The 24812-nt window shown below is 54.3% G+C and overlaps 1 protein-coding gene and 1 long non-coding RNA gene across 4 annotated transcripts in view; one reads left to right on the plus strand and one right to left on the minus strand.

The window, feature by feature from the left end:
• The window catches only part of LOC131478092 (uncharacterized), a 49063-nt gene that overhangs the window by 5589 nt on the left and 18662 nt on the right, over window positions 1-24812 (plus strand). The window lies entirely within an intron of this gene.
• Window positions 1019-20638, minus strand: SCNN1A (sodium channel epithelial 1 subunit alpha). 3 transcript variants are annotated; one of them, XM_058655678.1, is made up of 13 exons: window positions 20520-20638; window positions 19485-19884; window positions 10740-10998; window positions 9901-10085; window positions 6093-6196; window positions 5716-5879; window positions 5215-5313; window positions 4903-5020; window positions 3240-3318; window positions 3098-3155; window positions 2960-3015; window positions 2745-2820; window positions 1019-2354 (listed from the first exon to the last, which is right to left on the minus strand). In XM_058655678.1, exons 2-13 carry the CDS (start codon window positions 19838-19840, stop codon window positions 1992-1994), a joined length of 1917 nt encoding a protein of 638 aa, XP_058511661.1. In that variant the 5' UTR covers window positions 19841-19884; window positions 20520-20638; the 3' UTR covers window positions 1019-1991. The 3 variants fall into 3 exon arrangements, with proteins under 3 accessions (XP_058511661.1, XP_058511662.1, XP_004596510.2); XM_058655679.1 differs by lacking the exon at window positions 20520-20638 and adding an exon at window positions 20028-20483; XM_004596453.2 differs by lacking the exon at window positions 20520-20638 and adding an exon at window positions 20051-20483 and having other exon boundaries at window positions 1020-2354.

The following is a 24812-nucleotide window of genomic DNA, read 5'->3' on the forward strand; positions in this document are numbered from 1 at the left end:
GGAAGATCTTCCGTCCGTTGATTCACTCTCCAAATGGATGCAAAGGCCAGAACTGAGCCAATCCGAAGCCAGGAGCCCAGAGCTTCTTCCGGGTCTCCCATGCAGGTGCAGGATCCCAAGGCCTTGGGCTGTCCTTGACTGCTTTCCCAGGCCACAAGCAGGGAGCTGGATGGGAACAGGGATGCCTGGATTAGAACCAACACCCATATTGGATCCTGGTGCATTCAAGATGAGGACTTTAGCCACCAGGCTACTGCGCCAAGCCTTAACTTTTTACTTTTTAAAGATTTATATTTTTTTTAATTGGAAAGAGGAGATTCTTAGAGAGGAAAGACAGAGAGAAAGATCTTCTGTTCACTGGGTCACGCCCCAAATGGCGACAACGGCCGGGGCTGAGCCGATCTGAAGCCAGGAGCCAGGAGCCTCCTCCTGGTCTCTCCCACATGGGTGTAGCATCCCAAGGCTTTGCGTCTTCCTCTACTTTCCCAGGCCACAGGCAGGGAGCTGAATGGGAAGCAGAACAGCTGAGATACAACCGGCACCCATATGGGATCCAGGAGTGTGCAAGGCGAGGATTTAGCCACTGGGCTTTCGCACCGGAGCCAAGATCTCTTTCTTTCTCCATCACTTTCTCACTCTCTGTCACTCTTTCACTTAAGCAAACAATAAATGTTACAAATTGACTCAGGTTCCAGAAGAGAGGAGCCTGTGTCTCCTCCTCCTCCATCACCAAGTCACAGCCGAAGGACAGTGAGTGGATGAGGGCTACGCGGCAGAGGGTGCTGACATCCAGGAACATGGTGACTAGAGAGTTGTGCAGTGGTTGGTGAGGGTGGGTCTTCCCGGCGCAGCAGGTCCCCGGAGAACCACATCGTGTGTGCCTTCCCCCGCCATGCAGGGTGACACACAGCACATTCCCAGTAACATCAAGGAAGCACTCTCAGGATTGTTGTCTCTCAAGGCCAAGAACAATCTGTCCCCCACCGTCCCAAGCCCAAGATCTCCAGGCAGCTTGAGCAGTGACGTGGTGACTCAGGAAGTCACAACCCCCCATGAAGTTCTCGGGAGATCTCTGTAGCACACTCACACGTGTTTATTGTGTACCTGCCTATTGGCTGCAAACAGGACACTGGGCTGGACCTAAGGCACAGGCTCACGGGCAAGATTCAATTTCTGGCCACAAGAAGTCTGCAATTTAACCAGGGAAGCCCTCACAAGTGAACAAGGAAGAATAATACAGTAAAGACACCCAAAACAGACAGAGGCGATGACAGTCCGAGGGCAGGCAGTGGTCAACACTGGGGTACAAGCTTCCCCGGAAGTCCCAGCGTCCGAGCAGGGTTCTGAGGGACATATAGGAGTTCCCCAGGCAACTCGGCTTGAGCGGACTTACAGGCACCCAGAGGGCAGACGGAGGCACTGGGATGCGAACAGCTCAGCAAGGACATGAGGCACGTGGCTGAAACAGTCCTGGCACCGAATGGGAGTGGCTCAGCCTTCACTATACCGCCCTACTTCCAGCCCTCACCCTAGCGAGCCAGGGAAGGGGACTTGCCCAAGAACAAATTCAAGGGGGCTTTTGGGTGGGGTTTCCCACTCAAGTTCAAGAAGAGGAGCAGACATCCCGCGTCCTGCCAGGCCGCTCCGGGGCCAGCTCTGGCCAGCAGTCACCACTGGGTACAAGACCAGTACATGCCTTCGTGTGCCTTTGTTTGTGTTTGGCTGTTGGCCGTTTCCTAGAAAAATTCCTTGTCCACATTCCAAACCCAGCTCAGCTTGGGATGCCAGAGTGCTCTGAGGAGCACTGAGCAGAAGCCAAGACCAATTCCGGGCAGCCTCACTCCCCACCGCTCCTCTGGACAGCATCCAGGGCCCCCATGCACACCCACTAAGGGCAGTGGGCAGCTCTGAGGGGAAGCCCCATTTCCATCAAGACCCCAGGGGCAGCAGCTGCCTCGGGGGATAGGGGAGGGAGGTGACACTGTCCTCTCTCAGGGCTGCTTCAGGGCACAGGTGGGGGCGCTGGCCCCTACAGAGCCAGACAGAGACAGGCCTGGGTCAAGAGTGGCATAGGCAGGGGGAGGGGCAGTCAAGGCTACTGGGGGCAGGGTCGGGGACGTGGGGTGGGGGCAGAAGCGAGAGGGGAGGGAGGAGGCTGGCGTGGAAGCCACCTCTTGTGCCCCCCGGGCTCCCCGGCCTGGAGCCCAGTAGCGGCTGCGGAACCTCCGAAGCAGCATGAGGAATGTGATGACGGAGAGATCAAAGATGAGTTCAGCCATCTCCACCACAGACAGGACAGAAGAACCGAACCACAGGCTCCACTGGCTTCCCAGGTTGGACAAGAGAGTGACCATCTGTAGGGGAGAGGGCCACAGTGACCACCCCGAAGAGGGTGGTTCCTCACCCACACTCTCTGGCTCTCCTACTCCCAGATCCGTGCCTCTGCACTTGTCCCTTAATGAGTACACAAGCTCCAAGCTGGCATCACCCAGACAAAACTTCCAACAAGGTCACAGTAGCCTTGGGAGCAGCAGGAATTAGGGTACATTTCCCAGCCCTCTGTTGCCCATTGTACCCCTGCCTCCCCGACCCCCACAGACCTAAGGACACCCCTCAGCTCTACACCCGTTCTTTCCTCCTCTTCCCCACACCCAGCTTGGATCCCAACCCCTTTCCATAAGCACCCTCCTTTTCTGGGCCAGTCCTCCCCCTCGCCCGCATTGCCAGCATTCTGGGCTCCCTACCGTGACAGAGGGAGACTCAGAATTGGCTTTGTAGTTCAACTCCTTGAAGAAGATATTGAGTTTGGCAACCCCGTTCCTTTGGAGAGAGGGGGATGACAGAAAGAAATGACAAAGAATTCTCTTCCCAGCTCCTCCTCTGACTCCCTCTCAACCTCTGTCTCCCAACCACCTCCCAAGGACACCTCTGCTGGCACAGAGACCAGAGCAGGTCCCACCTCTTGTTGCTGATGGTGTAGTTGTTCTGCAGGGACAGCATCTGGAAAATCCAGTCCTGAGGAAGAAGAGGGATTGTCAAAGCCTCCCCCTCTGTGTTTGCCAGTATGCACGTGCACAGCATGTCCCCAACACGTTACCTGGGAAGCCACTGATGGCCAGCGTGAATAACCCGCAGAGAGTTGGTAGTTGGTCACACTGCGGGGGCAGACAGAAAGGGGCTCAATGCAACCTGCCCAGCCAGCAGCTTCCCAACCCGAGTGCTGGGGTGGGGCCACGGACCTGCACGGCTTCCTGCACTTGGTGAAGCAGCCCAGGCGGTCTGAGGAGAAGGCATCCTGGAGCTTGTAGTAACAGTAGCCTGTGGGCACAGACAGGAACCTCAGCTTCTCCCACCCCACACCAGGAATGCTGCCGAGGTCCCCGGGCACCCACTGCACCAGAGCATCACACAGCAGAGGGGGTAATGGCACCCCTTCGTCAGTAGAACATTTGCAAGAATCAAGCTGGGTCAGCAAAGGAAGAAAACAAAGCAAAACAGGATCCACCCATAGAAAGTTCTGCACAGACATGTCAGAAAGGAAAATGGGAACAGCTGTTGTGTGAGAGATTCAACCACAACAAGGTACCTACTGCATTACACTCGGCTGGCCTATGAAAAGAGAGCGAGCAGTACTGGTCGGGCAGCAGAGAAATGAACCCTCATTTACTGCTGCCAGGAATATAAAATGCTATGGAAAACGGATCTGGGAGCCTCCCACCCAGGTTAAACAAAGTATGACCACAAAATGCCGCTCAGTCCACTTCGGGGGATGCACCCCCCAAAACCACACAAATCATTTTGGTTCACAAAAATCAAAACACCACAAGAGCCCAAGCATCCACCAACTGCTACGTGTGGAAGCCAAGCAAAGGTAGTGCACCCACACAAGTTAGTATTGGGCCATTCAAAGGAAAGAGAAGGCCAGCGTGATGCAATAGTGGGTAAAGCCTCCATAGCAAGGTCCATGTCCTATATGGGCACCAGTCAAGTTGCAGCTTCTCTAATTCCCATCTAGCTGCCTGCCTGTGGCCTGGGAAAGCAGTAGAGGACAACCCAAAGCCATAGGGCCCTGCAGCTACGTGGGAGACCTGGAAGAAGCTCCTGGCTCCTGGTTTCAATCAGCTCAGCTCTGGCCATTGTGGCCACTTGGGGAGTGAACCAGTGGATCAAAGATTTGCCAGGCCAAAGAGGGGCCCGAACCCCAGGAATGCAAACCCTTACTTCCATTTCCTCGCCAAGATTTCCTGCCTCCACACTCCCAGCACATAGCTGCCCCTCTGCGTTAGTTCAACAAGAGTGGAAAGGAAAGGGATTTTTCTCTTCCGGGTTTAAAAGAAAACAAAACAGAGAGACAGAGAAAGAGAGATCTATCACCCATCCACTAGTTTCACTTCCTATACGCTCCAAATGGCAAGGGAGTGAGCTAAGACCCCGTGAGGGCTCCAGGGGTTGGGTCCTTGTCAACCTAATTTGGAAACCCAGATTGAGTTAGCAGCTCCAACCTGTCTCTCTCTGCCTATCAAATAGATTAAAAAATAATTAGTTAAAAATTGTTTCCAATAAGTGACAGAGTGGAACTAGTGAGCACATGTGTTAGGGCCAGTCTAAAACCCGCACACGTGAAGGGATGAGTCTGACACCCAGAACTTCTAACAGGTTCTTGCAGCACCCAGGGTCCACCCTACCAAGCACCCCAGAAATGAGGGGGAGCTGGGCACTCTGCAGCTGGCCGGGCAAGAATCGGCCACCTCGGGCCCCTTCCTTCCTTCTGCTGCAGGCTATTTATAAATAGGGCAACTCCTTGACAAACACGGAAAGACCAAGGGTAGGGAGAAGGGGGAGGGAGGGAGACAACACCCGCCCAGGGCCAGCAGCATACAGCAGGGCTCCCTGGCCGCTCACCCCAGGAGCTGTGCTTCCTATAGTCGCAGTACTCAACGCCTTGGGGCTGCGGGTAGAAGATGTAAGCGCAGCCACATTCCTTGACCATGTTCTCCTGGAAGCAGGAGTGAATGCACACCTGGCAGGTGGAGAGTGACGGGTGAGGAGGGGCTCTGGCCCAGGCGCAGCCCTCCCTACACAACCGTCCTTCTTCCCACTCTGCTGGACCTCACCCTCCCTCACTCCGACACACAAACACCACCACCCGCCCGACTGTGGGCAGACCAGGGCAGGCCTGGGAGATGGTTACCATGGAAACGAGTTGGGCCTCACCTGCTGTGTGTACTTGGAATGATAGAGGTTCTTGACAGGGACGTCACTGCCATTCTCGGTGCAGTCGCCATAGTCGCCTCCAAGCCTGTCCAGGGATTCCTAGGAACCCACACAGACTCAGGGGTCTGAGGCCAGAGTAAGCGGTCCTTCCTTTCTGGTCCCCAGGTAAGCCTCGAACCCTGCCTGCCCCTCCTCCTCGCCTCGTATCTCTGGGTTCACTTCAAAGATAGGAGGCCAGAGCAGCCGCTGGGAGGCTAAGTGTGACCTGAGCCCTTTCTCACACTGTCCACCCAACAACATCCACTCCCCACCAGGGCCTTACCTCCCAAGGCCGTCCCAAAGGACAACCCCATGATCAAGACCCCACCATCTCCCTTCACCATCTTCTGGCTGCCAAGTCGCCTCCATTCCTCTCCCTGCCTCTCCCCAGTCTGCAGTTCTTCCAGCAGCCCCTACTTGAATCTGCCCCAATCCTGCCCCGCACCAACCCCCCAGCCTTGCCTTCTTCATGCTGATGGAGGTCTCCACTCCAGGCCTCAAGTTAAAGCCGCCGTCGTCCATAAAGGCCGGCTCATCCTGCCCATGCACCATGACCCTGGCTCCAGTCACCGTAGACAGCAAGGGAATAAAATCGTTCTGCTCCGTGCGCAGTGTGAGCGACAGACCTGTGCGAGACCCAGGGAGCAGAGCTGATGAAGGGGAGGGGGCTTGGAGAAGACCCACCTTGCCTGGGCTCCAAGGGGAGTGAGGCCAGATAGACCTGCCCATGGACTTGGCAATGCTGGAATTGCACTCTGGAGACCCACACCAGTCATAGACTGGGTGGTGCCCACAGGAGAGAGAGGGGTCCAGGTGTCATGGGGATAACAGGTACTCACCATTGTTGACCCCAGGCATAGAAGACATCCAGAGGCCGGAATTGTTCTTGTCATTGAAAGTGTAGCAGTTGCCATACATTGGGTGGTGGAAGTGAGAGTAATTCCTGAGCAGGAGAGAGATGATGGGGTTGGAGGGGAAACTTAGAGGTGAGGGGAGAGGGGCTGACACTTTCAACTAGGTACCTGGCACACTCCCCACCCCCAACCTCCCCAGTCACACAGAACAACAACTTTGTGGGAAGAGGAAGCTAAGGCTCCCAGAGGTAAAACAGCCAACTCAAGGCCACATCAATGGTGGCAATGAGCCTGGGGTTCCAACCAGGTCATGCACCTGCTAGCCTGGGCTCCGCCCACCAGGCTGTCCGACCCTATAGGCCTTGACACCCAGGCTGCCCGCAACCTCTCTCATGTGGCTGTGCCGTGCCCCCTGACTGCTCATGGATCTAAATTGTGCTCCCACATGCACCGTAAGCTGCTCTAAAGCAGGGTCCCTTCCCCCCAACTCTCCTCAGTCATCCCGGGATTGGCCTCCCCCACGCAGCCCCCACCCCAGATTCCTGGCACAAGGGAGACCCAAGACAGTGGAGAGTTGCCCAGGGGGGAGCAAAAGACATAGATACATGGTCATGGGGGTGGGGAGCGAGGTGAGAGGAAAGAGAGAGAGAGGAGAGCAGCAGTCAGTAGGGGGCTGAGGAGAGGAAGCTCAGAGCCCAGCACAGGAAAGAGGCCTCGCAGCTCAGGCTGGCAGGGCCAAGGCTGAGGCAAGACGGATGTGGGAAAGGAGAAAGAGAAAGCCACCGCAGAAGCAAGCATTGCATCAGTAGCCGTGGGATCTGACGGCACATCACAGGCTGCTAAGCAGGGAGGCTGTGGCAGGGAGGCGGTGGGAAGAGCCCCCTGGCGACACAGGGTGTCTCTATCCTACCAGACCTGCATCCCGGGCTGGCAACAGGTGCAGGGCAAGAGGTACCTGAGGCTTTCAGGTCCACAAAAGGCAGAGGAGGAAGGCAGAGAAGTGAGAAGGGGAGAAAGCAAGGGAGTGAGCAGTGAGGGGCCTCCTTGCACTGCCTTGGGCAAGGCGCTCCTTCTAAGCTTGTGCTTCTGGCTGTGCCAGGAAGGGAATCCCCAGGAGGCTGGGGTTTGCCCGCGCTGCCCTACAGGAGCTGCAAGAAGGTGGAGCTTGGAGCCAGAGCTGGATGGAGGACCCAGGCTAAATTTCACTGTGGGACGCCAGCAGGCGTCGGCATCACTGGGCTGAATGTCTGTCCAAAGCTGATTATTTCATTCCACTTTTCCACGAATTCACTCCTACAGTATAATGTTATTATTCAGTCATAAACCCCATGAGGTTCCAGAGGGGGAGCGTTGTTAGGCAGTAGCTTAAATCAACCACTAACACCCCCATCTGACATCAGAGCAAAGGTCTAAGTCCTGGCTACTCTGTTTCCCATCCAGCCTCCTGCCCATGCATACCGTGGGAGGCAGCAGCAAGTGCCTGGGTCCCTGACAACACGTGGGAGACCCAGACAGAGTTCTGGGCTCCTGGCTTCAGTCTGACCCTGCACTGGCTGTTGTGTGCATTTGGGAAATAAACCAGACAGAAGATCTCTCTCTCTCTCCTCCCTCAACTCCCCTTGTCTGCCTTTCAAGTAGACAAAAACAAATAAAGGAACATTAAAGAGAAGAAGAAATGAAGTTCTGGCTCACACTGCAGTATGGATGAGAAAACCAGGTGGGTGAGAGGACGGTACAGACAAGAGTGAGGTGAGAGGAGGGCAGGAGATGGCACGGATAAGGGCGGGCAGGAGGGGAGAGAGGAGAGGAACTATCCAATTGTCCAGGGCTTCTCTTTGGGGTGGGAACTTGTTCTACAGTTGGGTGGTGGCAATGACTGTGCAATTCTGAATATACTGAAAGAAAGAACTTATGGTATGCGAATATGTCAATAGAAACATCACCAAAGGAGAGAGTGAGGGCTTCAGATAAAGGCAAGGAAAGGGATTTGTGCCAGCTGATTTTTTTTTAAAGATTTATTTTATTTTTATTACAAAGTCAGATATACTGAGAGGAGGAGAGATAGAGAGGAAGTGGAGCTGCCGGGATTAGAAACAGCAGCCATATGGGACCAAGGCGAGGACCTTAGCCACTAGGCCACGCTGCCAAGTCCAACTTCCAGCTGATTTTAAAAACCCTGGGGGCTACCCCAGGATTTTTAAGGACTAGCTGGAATGATGAAGTTGGGTGAAGGGACAAGGAGCGAGTGTCGTAGCGTATTCTGCCATGGTCCAAAGGTATACTCCAATTCACGGTCAGGCAGGATAGTGGAGGCCAAGCCAAGGGAGAGGAACAGGATGAAAACCACAGGCAGAGGTGGGGGGGCTGCTAATCAGCGCAAGAGGCGGCAGGTGGCAGGTGGCAGGCGGCAGGTGGCAGGCAAGATCTGACTCAGGCTCAGGGGCTGTGTCTGTCTCACTGCCCAGCTGGTAACGTCGTTCTCAAACACACACCAAGTCATGGGCAGTGCAGGGAATGGGAAGCAGAGAGGGGAGGAGGGAGGGACAGAGGCAGGAGACACCTGGCACTGCTGGTACTTTGTAGCGACAAGGGAGGGGAGGGCTCCTTGCAGAGGGGAGGAGAAGGAGGGCCCCCAAGGCCAGGCAGGAGCAGAGGAAGGCGGGGGAGGCTGCTTCCAGCCTTAGGACAGCCTGTAGCTTCCAGCCCGGAGGACAAGGGCCCTTAGGGAAAGAAGTCCTGAAGAGCGGGTGGGTGGACAGAATCCCCAGGTGCCCCAGGGGAAGCCACTTGACCTGTGTGAGTAAAGGGACCCATCTGGCTTATGGAAGATTCCCTCCCCGCCCCAATTTTTTTAAACATTTGTTTTAATTGGACCATCTGTTGGTTCAGTCCCCAGATGGTTACAGTAACCACAGAAGGGTCAGTTCAAAGCCAGGAGCTTCCTCCAGGTCTCCCATCTGTGTGCAGGGGCCCAAGCATTTGAGCCATCCTCTGCTGCTCTCCCAGGTGCATTAACAGTGAGCTGAATCGGAAGTGCAACAGCTTAGACCGGATCCCACAGCTGAGACCAGAAGCCACATGGGATGCCAGGGCTGCAGGTGGCAGCTTTATCTACTGTGCTGCCCTGCCTCCATTTGTAACCTCAAACACAGGGGTCACTCCAGAGGCAGGTGTCATGCGCATCACACTGGCCACTTAAGGTGCCCCAAGAGCTAGGATGGCCCATTTTATTTTTCTTTGCTGTGTCACAGATGCCTAGCCCAGACCCTCGACAAGACTTGTTGGATAAATACAGCAACCATCAGTTCTATGCGCTGCTGTCTTCCATTTCACAAGGAAGCAGCCCCGGGAGAGCAGCGCGCAAATGCTCAGAGTCACCTAGGCAGGTGACAGAGCTGGAGTGGGAGTCCGGGGTTAGCCCCTAAATCCAAGCACCCCAAGCAGCCTGACAGGCCGGCCCTTCGGGAGAAGGCAGGTATAGGGCAGGGTGATCTGTGAGCTTAGCTGAGCCCTGATGCCAGGAAAAGAGAGAGAGAGGGCACTTGGAAAAACCCAGAACCCTGCTTTCAGCCTATGATTTCTCAAGGCCACCCCACCCGGATGGCCCCAGGACTCCTATGAGGCTGCCCGACCCAGAGCCTGCTATGCAGGGCAGAGCTGTGCAGGCTGCTCCCCAGGAGGTGCGTGCACCTGGGGCTGGAACTCATTTATGTACTCAGTCAACAAGTGTTTTCCAGGCTGGCGCTCCCAGAGAGGGAGATCCCTGCCTGCCCAGGTGGGACTCAGGACTCACCTGTGGCCGCAGGAGGCCTGGTTGAAGCGGCAGGTGAAGATGAAGTTGCCCAGTGCCTCATCAGACAGAGAGGTGTCCGACAGTCTGGACAAAATGTTGATGTAGTGGAAACGGTACCACTCCCGCACCGCGTCCACACCAGATGAGTAACGCTGATAGAAGCAGTCCGATTGGTTCTGGTTGCACTGCACACAGAGACACGGGCCAATGTTAGAGGCATGGGGAAGGGAGCAGGGGGCAGGGGGAGGGACACCAGAGGAGAGTTGGAACAGGTGGCCCCAGAAGCAGGAGCCCCCAAGAGACAAGGCATTAAGATCACAGAGGGCCAAGGACCTGGGCAGCCATACACAGTGGGCTGTGCTTCTTGGGTGAACAACCAAGGAATCTACCCATTTCCCAAGTAGAAAGACTGACAGATCAAGGACTGCAGCTTCCTGGGGTGTAGCCCTCTCTCTCAGACCTCCGTTTCTCTGTCCCTCCCTCCTCTTCCATTTCCTCTTACTCCCCAGTTTTCAAGGCTTTGTTTTGTGGTTTTTTTGTTGTTTTTTGTTTTGTTTTTAAAAGCCTCTCTTGTCCTGTACCCCGCATCTCCCTGCTGGAGCATGCGGAGAGGTCCCTGCAGGCTGCAACCCACAAAGATGCACCATTTTCCACCAGCAGATCTCCGCGGGCGTCCTTGGAGGCCCCCCGCTGAGCAGCTCCCTACAGGCCGCTGCACTGGGAGCTGTTACTTTAACTGTTCATTTTTCCTCCCTCTAGCCCACGAGGTCCCGGCCAGACTGCGGAGGCGGGTGGATGCGGAAGGGGGTGTTGTGTCGCGGTACGGGGGCGGGGTTTACCAGCTGGAAGCCGATCATCCAGTCCTTTCTGTCCACTTGGGGGCTGTTGTCCCGCACGCTGGAGGAGACGCTGCGCACCCGGCGGGCCTCGTGGCGCGGGGGCGGGACCCACACCAAGGGGTGCGGCAGCCTCTGCCGGAGGTCGCGCCGGGTTCGGGGCTGGGCGGTTGGGGTGCTGGAGTTGTACTTGAACAGGTCATAGAGCGTGTGCTCCGTGATATGGTCCAGCTCCTGCAGCTGCTCTGTAATTTGGGGATACCTGCAAGGGGTCACGGCAAAGCGTCGGCCAGGGGATAGTCTGGCGCAAATCCCACCTTCTGCTCCCCTCCCAAGGTCTCAGTTTCCCCAGTTGTAGCTGGTAGGATCCTTGGAGAAGCCTGGGCAGGGGGGTTGGCTGATCCACCTCCTAGAGGCCCCTCACGGGGGTGGAGGTGTAGACAGGTGTGTCCCGCGGGGGAAGTGGAAGCGACAGTGAGCCCGGACGGTGACGGCATTTATTGCGCCTGTTATTATTGAGAGAGAGGGAGGCGGCGGGCACCTCCGCCCACTCGCTCAGACCTGGCAGGGGCTACCAGGAACTTGTTTTTGCCCCTGACCGAGGTGAGGCGAGAGCAGGTGCAGAGGCCCCATGACACTCCCAGGATCTATCTGGCTGGGTGCGCAGGTCATCGCGCCCTCCACAGTCCACGGTGACCTTTGGTCCATATCTGCCACCTGGCAGCTTGGAAATCAAGGTGGTTAGGCTGCGCTTTTCAGCTTCAGACACAGCAGACAATGCCAACCCATTACGCCCAAAACTGGAACTCTCACCCCATGAGCATCTGTATGGTGAATGCCTAGGGCCACAATGCCTTGCGGGGGCCCACAGTCTACCCGATACGGATGCACATCACTGCAGAACACACACCAACACAGAGAAATCATTTGTGTGTCTGCCTAGTGGCAACCAAACGTTGGAGAATGAAATCACAAAAGCAACACCCTATTAAAGAACCTGACAATGCTTGCCATAAAAGACACAATAATCATAACAGCGCAATTCTTGGCAAGGACAGACACTAAGGAGAGTCCAGAAATCAACACCTGCAAACAAACTTCTAAAAACTTCACGGAGAAGCTGGAGAAACCGTGTTCTCTTTCCATTCCATTTCCCCAAGCACTGCTTAGTGTCCCCTGGCACCTGTCCTTGGATTTCCTTTTCTTTTCTTTTCCTCGCCATTAACAACAACAAAACAAAACATATCTTTAGAACGAGTCAGCTGGACTGGGAGTGGATAATCCCGTTTTATTGGCAACACCCAAGGCACCCTAGTCAGGAGCCACTCCAGCCTACGCCGCCTTCCCCTCATCAGTGTTGACCTTGGCCACAAGTGTGGCAGGTTTGCTCACGGCCAATTGGAGCTGGTGTTTTTTGCCTGTCATAGCCACGGTGAACACAGCGTGGTGTTGTCTTCTCCGTTGGCAGACTCTATGGTTAAGAGCAAGTCCATGATGGCCTAGCTGTCCAGCGTGCTTCTCCTGGGGGCGCACTCTGGAGCCACCCTGTCTCGGGTGTCACAGGGTGGGTATGATGTGGGGGGCGGAGGGTCCTTGCTCTGTGGCTGAGTCATCCTCCAGTGCTGCCTTCTGGAACTTCAACCCCTACACTTTGGCTGAAGCATTCCAAGGACAGGAGCTTCCTTCTCTGCTTTGAGCACCATCTTGATAAAAATGTTTCATTAACTGATATTAAAATAAAAAAAACACTTCTTTCTTTATTTGAAAGACAGATATAAGCAGAAAGAAATAAAGATCATCCATCCACTGGTTCACTCCCCAAAAGGCCACAATGACCAGGGCTGGGCAAGGTAGGTGCCAGGAGACAGGAGCTTCTTCCAAATCTACCATATGGTGGCAGGGACCCAAGCACTTGAGTCATCTTCTGCTGCCTTCTCAGTGTGTGTTCGCAGGGAACTGAACCAGAAGTAGATCTGCCACCTGCTGGTTCACTCCCCAAATGATCCCAATAACTAGATTTGAGGCCAGGCCAAAGCTGGAAGCCAGGAAACTATCTGGATCTCTCACATGGAGGGCAGGGACCCAAGTTCTTGAGCCATCACCTGCTGCCTCCAGTGTGCGCATCAGCAGGAAGCTGGAATCAGAAGTGGAGCTTCCAACCCAGGCACTATGGTGTGGGCTGCAGGTGCCACAAGCCATGACCTACACCGCTGCTGTGCACCAGCCCTCAAGGTTGTTTATAAGAGCTCCTGCGTGGTCCTGATGTGTCCATCATATCGTCTCGTGGTCCAGCTCCACCAAGCACCAGACCCTCTTATTTTCCTTCGTTTGGCTCTGTCTCTTCCCTCATAAGGTCTGTCTGGCTGGGCTTCACGCATCTCTCTTCACAGCACTTTCTCCCCTCATAGGAAAAGACGTGGCTCACGTGAAAAGTGTGGGTTGGATATCCTGAGAGATTCGTTATTGGTAATTAAAAGAATGGAAATTGGAAATTGGGTCCCGGCCACCAGTGTGGGAGTCCTGGTTTGTGGTCTTGGATCCCATCTTCACTGCAGGCATTTGGGGAGTGAACCAGCAGGTGGGAGCTTTGTCAATCTCTGTCTCTCCATCTCTCAAATTGAAAAAAAATTTTTTTAAAAGAATAACAATACTAGCTAGTAAATATGAGCCAAGCACTGTGGTATCAGAATGTAAATTTTGGGGGGCTGGTGTTGTAGCACAGCATGATATGCCACCCCTCACAACATTGGGATCCCATATTGGAGTGTTGTTTTAAAGTATTTCGGGGGTGAACAATTGAAGGAAAGATTTTCCTTTCTCTGTCTCTCCATCACTCTGACTTCCAATTAAATCTTTTTTTTTTCAAAGCACGTACATTTTGTTTAGTCTTTGGTGCAGCTCCATATACTGTTAGCCACTGATACCTGAGACTTGCTGACTTGTTCAAGATTGTATGGCCAGGAAATGGGTCAGACCATCATCACCATCACCACACCACCCTCCCTCTGCCATTACCTCTGCTATTTTAGGTGACTTTCTGAAGCCCCAGAGAGTCCTAGGGACAGCAACAGAGGTGCACTGGTTAAGGCACCACTTGGAACCCCTGTAACCCTATCAGAATGCCTAGTTCAAGTCCTGTCTGCTCTGCTTCTGATCACAGCGACTATTAACAGCAGGTGATGCTGTCCCTGACTTCCCCATGAAAGACCAGGGAGGTACAGCTGGAGTTCTCCACTTCGGCCTGGCCGTGCCCTGAATGTTGTGGACATTTGGGGAGTGAACCAGCACACAGGCAATCTCTCTCTCTCACTCTCCCTCCCTCGATCTCTTTCAAATAAAATAAAAATAAACAAATAAAAAATTTTAAAAGGAATCACAGACTTCCATTTATTGGAAAGGCAGAGTACTGGAGCCAGAGCAGCTGGCTGTGAGTCCCAGGAGGTCCAGCAGCCCCGTTTCTAGCTGTGGAATGTGCACAAACGACCCAGCCTTTCTCGGCCTCACTTCCTCATCTGTGACATGGGCGTTGACATTAGATCCACCTTTCACGGAACACTCTGGAAAATATTCAGCCACACCAAGGGAGATGGACAGGAGGCTGGAGCCCAGGGAATAGAAGATCTTTCTCACAGCCACACAAGAAGAATGAAGGTCCTCCCTTGTGGGGCGGCTGTTCTTTCCATGACAGGGGTCACCCCAGCCCTATTTGGGCCTCCCTTTCCATGCCGCCCTGAGCTGGCTCAAGTCCCTGCGGGCCCCTGCTTTGCTGCCTGCATGCCTTCCCCCATGGCAGCAACTCCAAACTGTCTGTCACTTGTCTAACCACGTCACTCTCCTCCATCCAGCCCCATGCTGTCCCTGTGCCAAGCTCTCCCTGGGCACTACTCACCAGCCTCAGTTTCCTCCTGAGTCTTCCAGAGGTGCCCCTGATCTCCACCTCCCTCCAACACTTGCAACCTGGTCTCCAGAAGAGGCCAGGTCCCACCCGGAGCTCCCTGCTCTCCAAAGTCTACTTCTCTCTTTTTTGCCCTTTGCCTTTGACTCAGAGCAAGAAAAAGGATTTTCTTGGCACCATCTCAAAAAAATGCATCTCTCCCTCCCTGACTCTGAAACAGTAGAAAACCCTGGGACAAGAAGCAGAGCCTTTGTCTTGCTGATTGTCGTTTCTTGTTTCTTTGAAAGGCAGAGGGAGCTCCTGTCCACTGGTTCACTTCCCAAGTGTCCACTCTAGGTTCTCCTACATGGGTGGCCAGGACCCAAGTACTTGGGCCGTCCGTTCTGCCTCTTGGGGTGTGCATGAGTAGGAAGTTGGAATCCTAGGCAAAGTGAGAGCCCAAACCCGGGTACTCTGATCTGAGTTGCAGGCATCCCACCCTGCAGCTTAAATGGTATGCCAAATGCCTAACCCTGAGTTACCACCTTGGCCACTAAAACACACTGATGACTTCAGAGCTGTCTCAAGGGGTTAGAAGGATCAAGAATGCAGGCCATGGCCCTTCAACAGGAGAGTCTGGCCCCTCCCACCTTATCCTCCTAACCAGGTCATGGTCATGGCCTCGCTCATGTCAATTCTGGCAGTCAGGGCTGCATTGGTGAATCCTTACACAAGGCCATCAGCCAGGTCTTGCTCTTAGCAATCCGCAGGTGAGCACCCGGCAACTTGGCGACTTCCCCAGGGTTATCCACAACCACCAGGACTCCGCTGGGCTGCCTTTTCCACTCCCTCAGCCTCCCAGCTCCAAAGCGCCAGAGATCAGCCAGTGAAATCTCCCTTCCTGGCACCTACAGCTCCCCGCCAGACCTTCTCTCTGTTCAGGATAGACTGGCAAGGCACGGAGCATTAGGGGGTTGGGGCAGATGCTCCTTTTCCTGACCCATCTGTGTCTCCTCTCTCCATCTGACCCCCGGTGGCCTCCTCCCACCCTGGCAGCCTTGGAACTTGCCTACAAACCACATTCAAAGACCATTCGCAGGTTAGTACCAGACAGAGCTGGACAATCACCACAAGCACTCTATGGGTCCAGTTTATTGTGTATGGATTACAACTCACTTGAAAGAGTCAAATACCAAATGCAGGAACCCAGCAACCAGAATCCAGGACTCTAATACGGTTATTAGGGTAGGAGAATGTTAGTAAGACTTTTTTATTTGAATGGCAGATTGACAGAAAGAGACACAGAGAGAGAGATTTGCCATCTGCTGATTTACTCCCCAAATGGCCATAATAGCAGGGCTGGGCCAGGCCGAAGCCAAGAGACAAGAGCCTCACATGGGTCTCCCATACGGATGCCAGGCGCCATCTTCTGTTGCTTTCCCAGGTGCATTAGCAGGGAGCTGAATTGGAAGTGAAGCAGTGAAGACGTGAACCAGCAATCATATACAATGCTGGCGTCACAGGTTGCAGCTTTACGTGCTATACCACAGCACCAGCCCTAGGGGCTAAGTTTTCTAATCAACTTTCTAGGTTCATTCACACCCTCGCCACTTACTAGTACCTTAGCCTCAATTAATTTCTCTTCCCTGGGCCTCTGTTTCATCATCTGTTGGATGAGAACAATCAGAGTCCTGCCCCCATGAGGCTGTTAGGGGAACTAGTTGAGTTGCTGCGTGAAAAGGACTGGGAAGTGGGTTGCATCCGTGTTGCTGTTGTGTTTACTGTTGCTCTTGTTCTCGGAGAAGCAGCGCAGGAGACACAGGAGCACAGCCTGTCACTTCGCCTTGGCAATCTTAGCACAGAAGGGTAGCCTCAGGTTTGTGGGACCAACATTGTGGTGCTGATGAAACCATGGCTTGCGACACCTGCGTGGCTCCCAATCCCAGCTCCTCCTCCACTATTCCTCCCGTTCATGCATCTGGCTTTGCTTTCCAGGTATTGTGGGTATGTCTTGCCTTTCCTCTGGGTGACAAAACGTTTGCTGTCCAGAAAGACAGACATTGCAGTGGCCAACCTTTGCCATCGGAACCTCAACACATCTGTGGCTAATTTGAAAGGGCCCCAAGTCTCTCCCTTCCCTGGAAGTCACCAAGCAGCACTAGCCCCGTGCATACATCTTCTCCCTCCCCCTCTACTGGTGGCATCTTTCAGCAGATGCAGTCTTGGTGGCCTTGGCCACATCCAGTACCTCCTTGTTTCTGACTCACATCCTCCCTGCTCTGCTGCAGGAGCTGGTTAGGTCACACCCTCTGTGCCATTTCCAAGACGCCCACTCAGCTCAGCACCCAGTAGCCTGCACCGCCTGTCCCCCACGCAGCCCTCCCCTTGAGGAGGAGCCAGCAGCCCCAGACACCCTCTCCCACTCTCCTGACAGCTGCCCCTCCTCTGATCACTGCTCCCTACCTGCACTCCCACCAGCTAACCCCACCCTGTGATGCCTTGGCCTGCCCCTGTGTTGAGTGTCATGGGAGCCAATCTCCAGCCTGGTGACTCAGCTGCTCACCCGGGATGCATGGGCTCTTAGTTAAGGATGGGAATCCCAGTTTCACCTCTTGCCACCTGTCTGCGCATGGGCAAGTTCCTTAACTTTCTGAGCCTCAGTTTCCTTATCCGTATCATGGGAGACACAGGGCTAGCTACTTCCATGGTCTCTGGTGAGGACTAAATAATTCAATAATACAATCATTTAATTTAGATTTCGATTCATTTATTCAAAATGCCTACGGCCTGCATTCAGATGCAACATCAGCATCCTACATCAGAGCATCAGTTCAAGTCCCAGCTACCTTGCCTCCAATCCAGCTCCCTGCTAACATGCCTGGGAAGCAGTGGAAGATGGTCCAAGTACTTGGGCTGCGGTACCCATATGGGAGACCAGGATGAAGTTTTTGGTTCTAGCTTTAACCTTGCCCAGGCCCAGCTAAGGGACTGGACCATTTGCGGAGTGAGCCAGTAGATGAAAGATTTATATCTGATTCAATCTCTCTCTAACTTTGCCTTTCAAAAAGTGTCTGGCCCATATGTGCATGTGTTTGTATTATTATTGTCATTAGTAGTAGTAGTAGTAGTGTTATCTTATTCAACTTACTTCACCTTGTTAAACCTCAATTTCATCATCTACGAAATGGAAATAAAAATTCCCAGCTCCTTAGATAAGACAGGAGTAAACGACAATGTGTTGAGGAAGCAGCCAGGACAAGGCCAAGCACACAGGTGAGCAATCTCCTTTCTCTGCACTGGGGGAAGGAACCCCTGACTCCTCTCCCCCCCCACCAAGTCGAGGGAATGGGCAGTCCTTCCCACAGGGCCCTGGGGACAGGGACCCTGGTTTCCACTCTTGGTACCCAGTAGATTCTTAGGAAACACGCAGGGCTCAACTGAGTGTTCTGGCCATCTTTGTTCCCACACACACATACTGAACGCCTACAACCCTGTCTGCTGTCCCTGCCTCCACCACAGCTGGAGCCGGCCCTGGATGGCAAGTTCTGCCACCATGGAAGGAGGGACCATGAGGGCTACATCTCCTAAATGGTAAGTGGAGAGTGAAGAAGAGGCAGGCTTCGGGGCCTAGGCATGCAGGATGAAGCACTCTTCCCTAGCTCTCCCTGGGACACTGGGACACTTTCTGGTACTCTATTTCCTTCCAAGTCAATCCAGGGTAAGAATGGCACCTGCCTCCAGGCGAGTGTGAGACTCAGAGGAGGCACCTGAGAAGGACTGGGTCGTGTCTGGTGTAGGAGTGGCCGCTACACAGAGATTGAACACCAAAAGGTCCCCAAGCTGCTTCCCTTAGGGACAGGATGTCCCAACCCATATTATCCTCAACACACCTTTGGCCATGGAGGATTATACAAGGGGGCCTCCACCCCCACCATGTGACCCATTCTAATCATCCACCATTGCACGCACACCCAGTGTGAGTACTCAGTACTCAGCACACCAGGGCATGCATGCTATTCCCCAAAGGCAGATGAAGGCTTTCTTGGATTGTCACCATGAGCTGCGCTTTGCCGTTTGTAGCATCTGATTTTATTCCGACTCCACTGCGCAGCAAGGTGCCTGGCCCTTGGCGAAGATGTATGCATTATTCATAAATCCATTTTGCACTATGCCTAGATATATAGGGCCTGACCCAGGTGTTTCCTAGGCATGGCTGGGCTGTGACTAAGTGACTGCAAATAAAAGGAGTAGACAAACAGCCCTGCCCCCCCCTTCTCCATGGTTACCAACCCCTCCTGCTTTGAGATCAGGATTGGCAAAGAGTACTGATGAAACCCAAAACTTCAAGACACACCCAAGCCCTTAAACTCCAGGTACTGGGACAGATGAAGAGTCCAGCCGGGCAGGGGTCGCTTTCCCCCATTTTAGTCTCTGTCTTTTGGAATCAGCTCGTATCCTTCCAGCTCTGGACCCCCTCCCCCCCATGTCTGGCCTCAAGGCTTTCATTGGGGTCCTACCCCTATGGTGCTGTCTCCTGCACTAACTTGCCTTCTGCACAAAGAATGGCCCATGTGGCCTTCGCTTTGCCCAGCCATCAGGGTCTTGACTGCAAGCTCACTCCAGAAGGACAGCTGGCTGAGCCAGACCCTGCCCCTTTGGAAGTCATGACCTCCTCAGCACCACTTCCCCCTTGCTTGGGGACAGCAGGCCCTGCTGCTCCAACTGGCACACACTGGGTAAAGCTGGCCCTGGGATGGCTCCATTGAGCTGGGTGGCACCGATGGGTGACCTCTTGCTCAAAGGGCTGTGGAGTTGTATTCCAGCCCAGAGCCCACCACACCATACTTCTAGCCACCGGGGAGGCGGCAACTGACCTGTAGGGATTGAGGGTGCACACGGTGACGGCAGGGAAGACGAGCTTGTCTGAGTAGACATTGATGTTGAGGCTGACGGGGTAGCTGAAGTACTCGCCGAAGAGCAAGGCAAACTGCCAGTACATCATGCCGAAGGTGCAGAGCCACAGCACCGCCCAGAAGGCCGTCTTCATGCGGTTGTGCTTGGAGCACACCAGGCGGATGGCGCCGTGGATGGTGGTGTTGTTGCAGAAGAACTGGAAGAGCTCCCGGTAGGAGCGGTGGAACTCGATCAGAGCTTCCTCCTCCTCCGTGGGCTGTGGTGGCACCGCGGGCTCGGAGCCCGGACCCTGCTCCTCACGCTTGTCCCCCTTCATGATCTTTGACAGGTGGTGGTGGGGTGGAGCCAGGTGGGTGTGTGCTGGAGAGGGCAAGGAGGGTCAAGGTTAAGTTTGGGGTCTGGGTGCCCTCCCGCATCACCACCTGATGACCCTGGAGTCAGGCTGCCCCTGCCACACCCACATCCCACCCAGAGCCTGGCTTACTCCGCAGTCTCCCTCCTACCCCTTCTCTGGGAGGCAGCTGACCTGCTGCTGAGAGCCACTGCCGCCGGCACTCCCTGGAGTGGCCTCTGCCTCCCAGATAAGGCCACCTCGCAGTTCCGTCCCAGCACCTCCCTGACCAGTCTCAGCCCTGCTCAGCCAGTCTGGGCCCCAGGCTTCTTCCTTCAGGATCCCTGCCTGCTCCTCCTGTCTCTCGCTCTCTCTGTCAGTCCACCTTCTGGCTTCTCTGTGTCTCTTCTCCAGGTGCCGGCCTCCCTGATCCTGCCTCTCTTCCTCTGCCTGTCCTGCCGTTCCTCCTCCCACCAATCCGGCCCTCTCCTGGCTCTGGCCCTGGCCACCAGCTGGGCCTGGACTCCCTCCCTACCCCAGGCCTGCGGGGCTCTCTGAGGTCTGTGCTGTCTGCTGCTCCCAGCTCCCAGGTGTGGCTGTGCTGGGACTGGTTCCTTTCCAGTTGTATCTGGCAGCCGCGCTTCTGGCTTCTCCTCCCCCTCACCTGACAGGTGCAGCGGCCAGGCCTGGGAGCCCGCCCGCCGGGATGGGAGCACAGAAGCCTCATTAGCATCTCAATTAAAGGTGAGCAGGGCCGGGGGAGAGACAGAGGAGGAGTCTGAGCTGAGAGTCCAGCAGCAAGAGGTGAGCTAGGGAGGAGAGTGGGGTTTCCCCCCACCCCTGCAGGGAAGGTGGGAGGAGACTGAGGAAGAGCTGCTGGCCTGGGCGGGCCGGGGAGGGTCTTGAGACATCTTGAGGGTGGAGTGGAATTTTGAGCAGGAGGACAGAACTAGGAAAGAGGATGAGAGTAGGAATTGATGGTGGATAGCAGGAAGCTAGGGAAGGCAGAAAGGGCAAGGCAGGTGGAGGCGGTTGGGAGGGAAGAGCAGAGGGTGGATGGAGGTTGTGCTAGGAGGGCGGCGTGGAGGGAGGGGCCGTCTCCTAGGCAGGTAGGAGCAAGAGCAGGGAGCCCCAGGTGAAGGGGGGAGGGTCCTCTTTTCCCACAAGAATCCCTCCAAACGCACCCCCCCACCCCTGTCAGTCTGCCGCACTCTTCCCTCACCACCCCCATCCCCCACAAGCCTTGTCCAGGGCAGGGAGGGGCTCAGGTGAACCTGGGGGTGGGGCCAGGCTCTAGGACATTCTGTTCTTTTTTTAATGCCTTTGGCTGCCAGGCCAGGAATGTGCAACATCCCCCACGGGGTAGCAGGAATGTGGGCTCCAAAAGGCCGCGCAGAGGCCAAGCAGGGCACTGTGGGCACAGGGCAGGGGCCCAGGGAGAGGTGGGGAGGGAGGGGTCCTGGGGGTGAGAGGGGGGAGGGGGAGGCTCAGTGCAGCCCTGGGCTGTGCCCAGGACCTGGGAGGAAGGAAAGCTCCTTGGTCAGGGCTGTGTTTTCTTCCCAAACCTCAATGCAGCCTGAAGAGCAGGGGTGTCAAGGACTCGGGAGACATGGTTCAGCCCAGGCTTTCTGCACACAGTGACAGCAGGAGACGTGCAGCCTGCGGGGCCCACAAGGCAGTCCACAAGGCAGGTCTGCAACCACCAGCTGCTCCCTCCTGCCTCTTTCCCAGCAACAGGCCTGGCCATTTATGGAAAATAGATGATTGGGAGGCCAGCAATGTGGCATAGTGGGTAAAGCCACTGCCTGAGACACAGGCACGCCATATGGGCACAGGCTCCTGTCTCAATTGCTCCACTTCCTGTTCAGCTTCCTACTAATGTGCTTGGGAAAAATCAGCAGGGGATCGCCGAAGTACTTGGACTCCTGCCACCCATGTGACTCTTGGCTTTGACCTGGTCTAGCCCTGGCCATTGTGGCCATCTGGGGAAATAAACCATCACATGGAAGATATCTCTGTCTACCCCTCTCCACCTGCCATCTCTGAAACTCTGGCTTTCATGTCCCAGCTGCTCCACTTTCCATCCAGCTCCCTGCTTGTGACCTGGGAAAGCAGCTGAGAATGACCCAAAGCCTTGGGACCCTGTACCCGTGTGGGAGACCCAGAAGAAGCTCCTGCCTCCTGACTTTGGATCAACTTAGCTCCAGCTGTATAGTTACCTTTGCAATCAAAATAAAATAAATCTTGAAAGAAAGAAAGAAAGAAAGAAAGAAAAGAAAAGAAAAGAAAAGAAAAGAAAAGAAAAGAAAAGAAAAGAAAAGAAGGGAAAAAAAGAAAACAAACAACCAGGGCTGGGCCAGGCTAAAGGCAGGAGTTGGCAGCTCCTTCCAGCTCTCTAGCTCTCTAGCTCTCTCACATGGGTGCAGGGGCCCAAGCATTTGGTTCATCTTCCACTGCTTTTCCCAGGCACATTAGCAGGGTGCTGAATGGGAAATGGAGCAGCCAAGTCTCGAGCCTGCTCCCATATGAAATGCTGGTGTCATGGGCAAAGGTTTAAGCTTCTAAGCCACAATGCTGGCCCTCCCTGTGGTTTCTTATGTCTTTTTTTTTTTTTTTAACTTGTTCTTTTTATTTGAAAGGTAGAGAGACAGAGAATCAGCCAAATCTTTCATCTGCTGGTCTAAGTCTCGCATGCCCACATGAGTTTGGGCTGGATCAGGAGCCTAGAACTCTCCCCAAGTCTCCCGCACAGGTGTCAGGGGTCCGAGTGCTTGGATCATCATTGCTTCATCCCAGGTGCACAACAGCAGGGAGCTGGAATGGGAAGTGGAACAGCCAGGACACAAACTGGAGCCCACATGGAATGCTGGTGCTTGGAGGTGCAGGATTAGCCTGTTGAGCCACAGTACCAGCCCCTCTGAGGTTCTGAGAAACACCTCCTTGCATTTTCTTGCTGCCTTCTTTCTCTTTCTCTCTCCTTTCTTCTCTTTTTAAACATTTATATGAAAGGCAGAATAACATCAGAGAGAAACAGAGAATCTTCCATCTGCTGATTCACTCCCCAAATGGCCACAACAACCAGGGTCGGGCCAGGTCAAAGTCAGAAGCCACGAGTTCCTTTCTGGTCTCCCACATGCAGGGCAGGGCCATCTTTGGCTGCCTTGCCAAGCACATTATCAGCAAGCCGCATCAGAAACAGAATAATCAGGGCTGGAACCAACACCTTATCAATGAAGGCAGTGCCAGCATGGTGATGGCTTAACCAACTATGCCACCATGCCAGTGTCCTTCCTTGCCTTTATGATCTCCTAGCTGGGTCCTGAGATCTGACCACTAGTTTAAGGCAAGATGGCATCTAGTTCTCACCTGAAAGGCCCTAGCAGAAGTGCTGCAAGGCCTGGGCTGGGCAGGGCTGGGCAGGGCTGGGCAGGGCAGGGCTGGGCAGGGCTGGGCAGGGCTGGGCAGGGCAGGGCTGGGCAGGGCTGGGCTGGGCAGGGCTGGGCAGGGCTGGGCAGGGCTGGGCAGGGCAGGGCTGGGCAGGGCTGGGCTGGGCAGGGCTGGGCAGGGCAGGGCTGGGCAGGGCCGGGAGTGTGGTGACCCTGGCCTGTCCAGCAGGGACCAGGATAACAGTGTGTGCCTGGAGACCATGACATTCTAGATCTGGAACGAGCCAGAGCCAGCCTGCCATTGTGAGAAAAACAGAAACCCGAGACCCATTCTGAGGGTACAGCTCCATCTCTTTCTTTTCTAAGATTTATTTATTTTTATTTGGAAAACAGATTTTTACAGAGAAAGAAGGAGAGACAGATGGCAAGAGCTGAGCCCAGCTGAAGCCAGGAGCCCAGAGCTTCTTCTGGATCTCCCAAACAGGTGCAGGGTCCCAAGGCTTTGGACCATCTTCCACTGCTTTCCCAGGCCACAAGCAGTGAGCTGGATGGGAAATGGAGCAGCCAGGACACAAACCAGTGCCTATATGGGATGCCAGCACTTTCAGGCAGAGGATTGGCCTGCTATATTCCATGCCAGCCCCAAGAGCTCAATCTTAAATATTATCTTTGACAGTGTAGAAATAACACACTTGCTGTCATACAAGTTTCCAGTGATACAAAGTAAAACAGAACAACAGAAACTTCCTTTTCATTTTTTCCCCTTACACTTGACCCAAGGGGAGGCAACATAAGTTGTCTATATAGTTTTCTATGCCTTTAAAGACTCACAGATATGTTTTAATGGTTTAGATTTGTTTTCCCTGGGTTTGGAAGAGAAACGGGGAAGACAGAAATAGATAAGATACATACAGAGATGATAAATGATAGATCGATCAATTGATCAATTTTCCATCCACTGGTTTACTCCACAGATGCCTGTGACAGCCAGGACGGGGCCAGACCAAGGCCAGGAGCCTGGAACTCATCTCCATGTGGGGTCTCCAGTACTTGAGCCGTCACCTGATGCCTCCCAGGGTGCCCATCAGCTACAGCTTGGAATTCAAAGCAGAACCAGGAGTCAAGCTCAGGGGTTCCAAGGAAAGCAGGTGTGTTAAGCAAGCAACCGTGGCCACTGCACCAAGCACCCGTTCTGAAAAGCTGGCACTTGTTCTGTAAGGGGTTAGGGACCCTGTAAGCCTTGGCCTGGAAGGACCCTTTTCCAGAACTCCCAGGGACCCAGCCTTTTCTTCTAAGCCAGGCACACTCTTCCCCTCCCAATGCCTGCCATCCCCTACCCCTGTGGTGTGGCCCTGGACTGCCCCAAGGCTGCAGGGGGTCTGTAGACGGATGAGGGTTCTTAGTTGGAAGGGTTCACCTGCCTCTTCTCTTCCGCACTAAACCCATCTCAGTTCTTCCCGAGGCTGACTGTTTGCTACAGTCCAGAGGGGTGTGTATGTGTGTGTGTGTGTGATGTGTGTTGTATGCACATATGTGTATTGGTCCACCTTTCCTTACCTTAATGAAAACAT

Source organism: Ochotona princeps, chromosome 27, assembly GCF_030435755.1.
Source record: "Ochotona princeps isolate mOchPri1 chromosome 27, mOchPri1.hap1, whole genome shotgun sequence".
In the NCBI taxonomy this organism is placed as follows: domain Eukaryota; kingdom Metazoa; phylum Chordata; class Mammalia; order Lagomorpha; family Ochotonidae; genus Ochotona; species Ochotona princeps.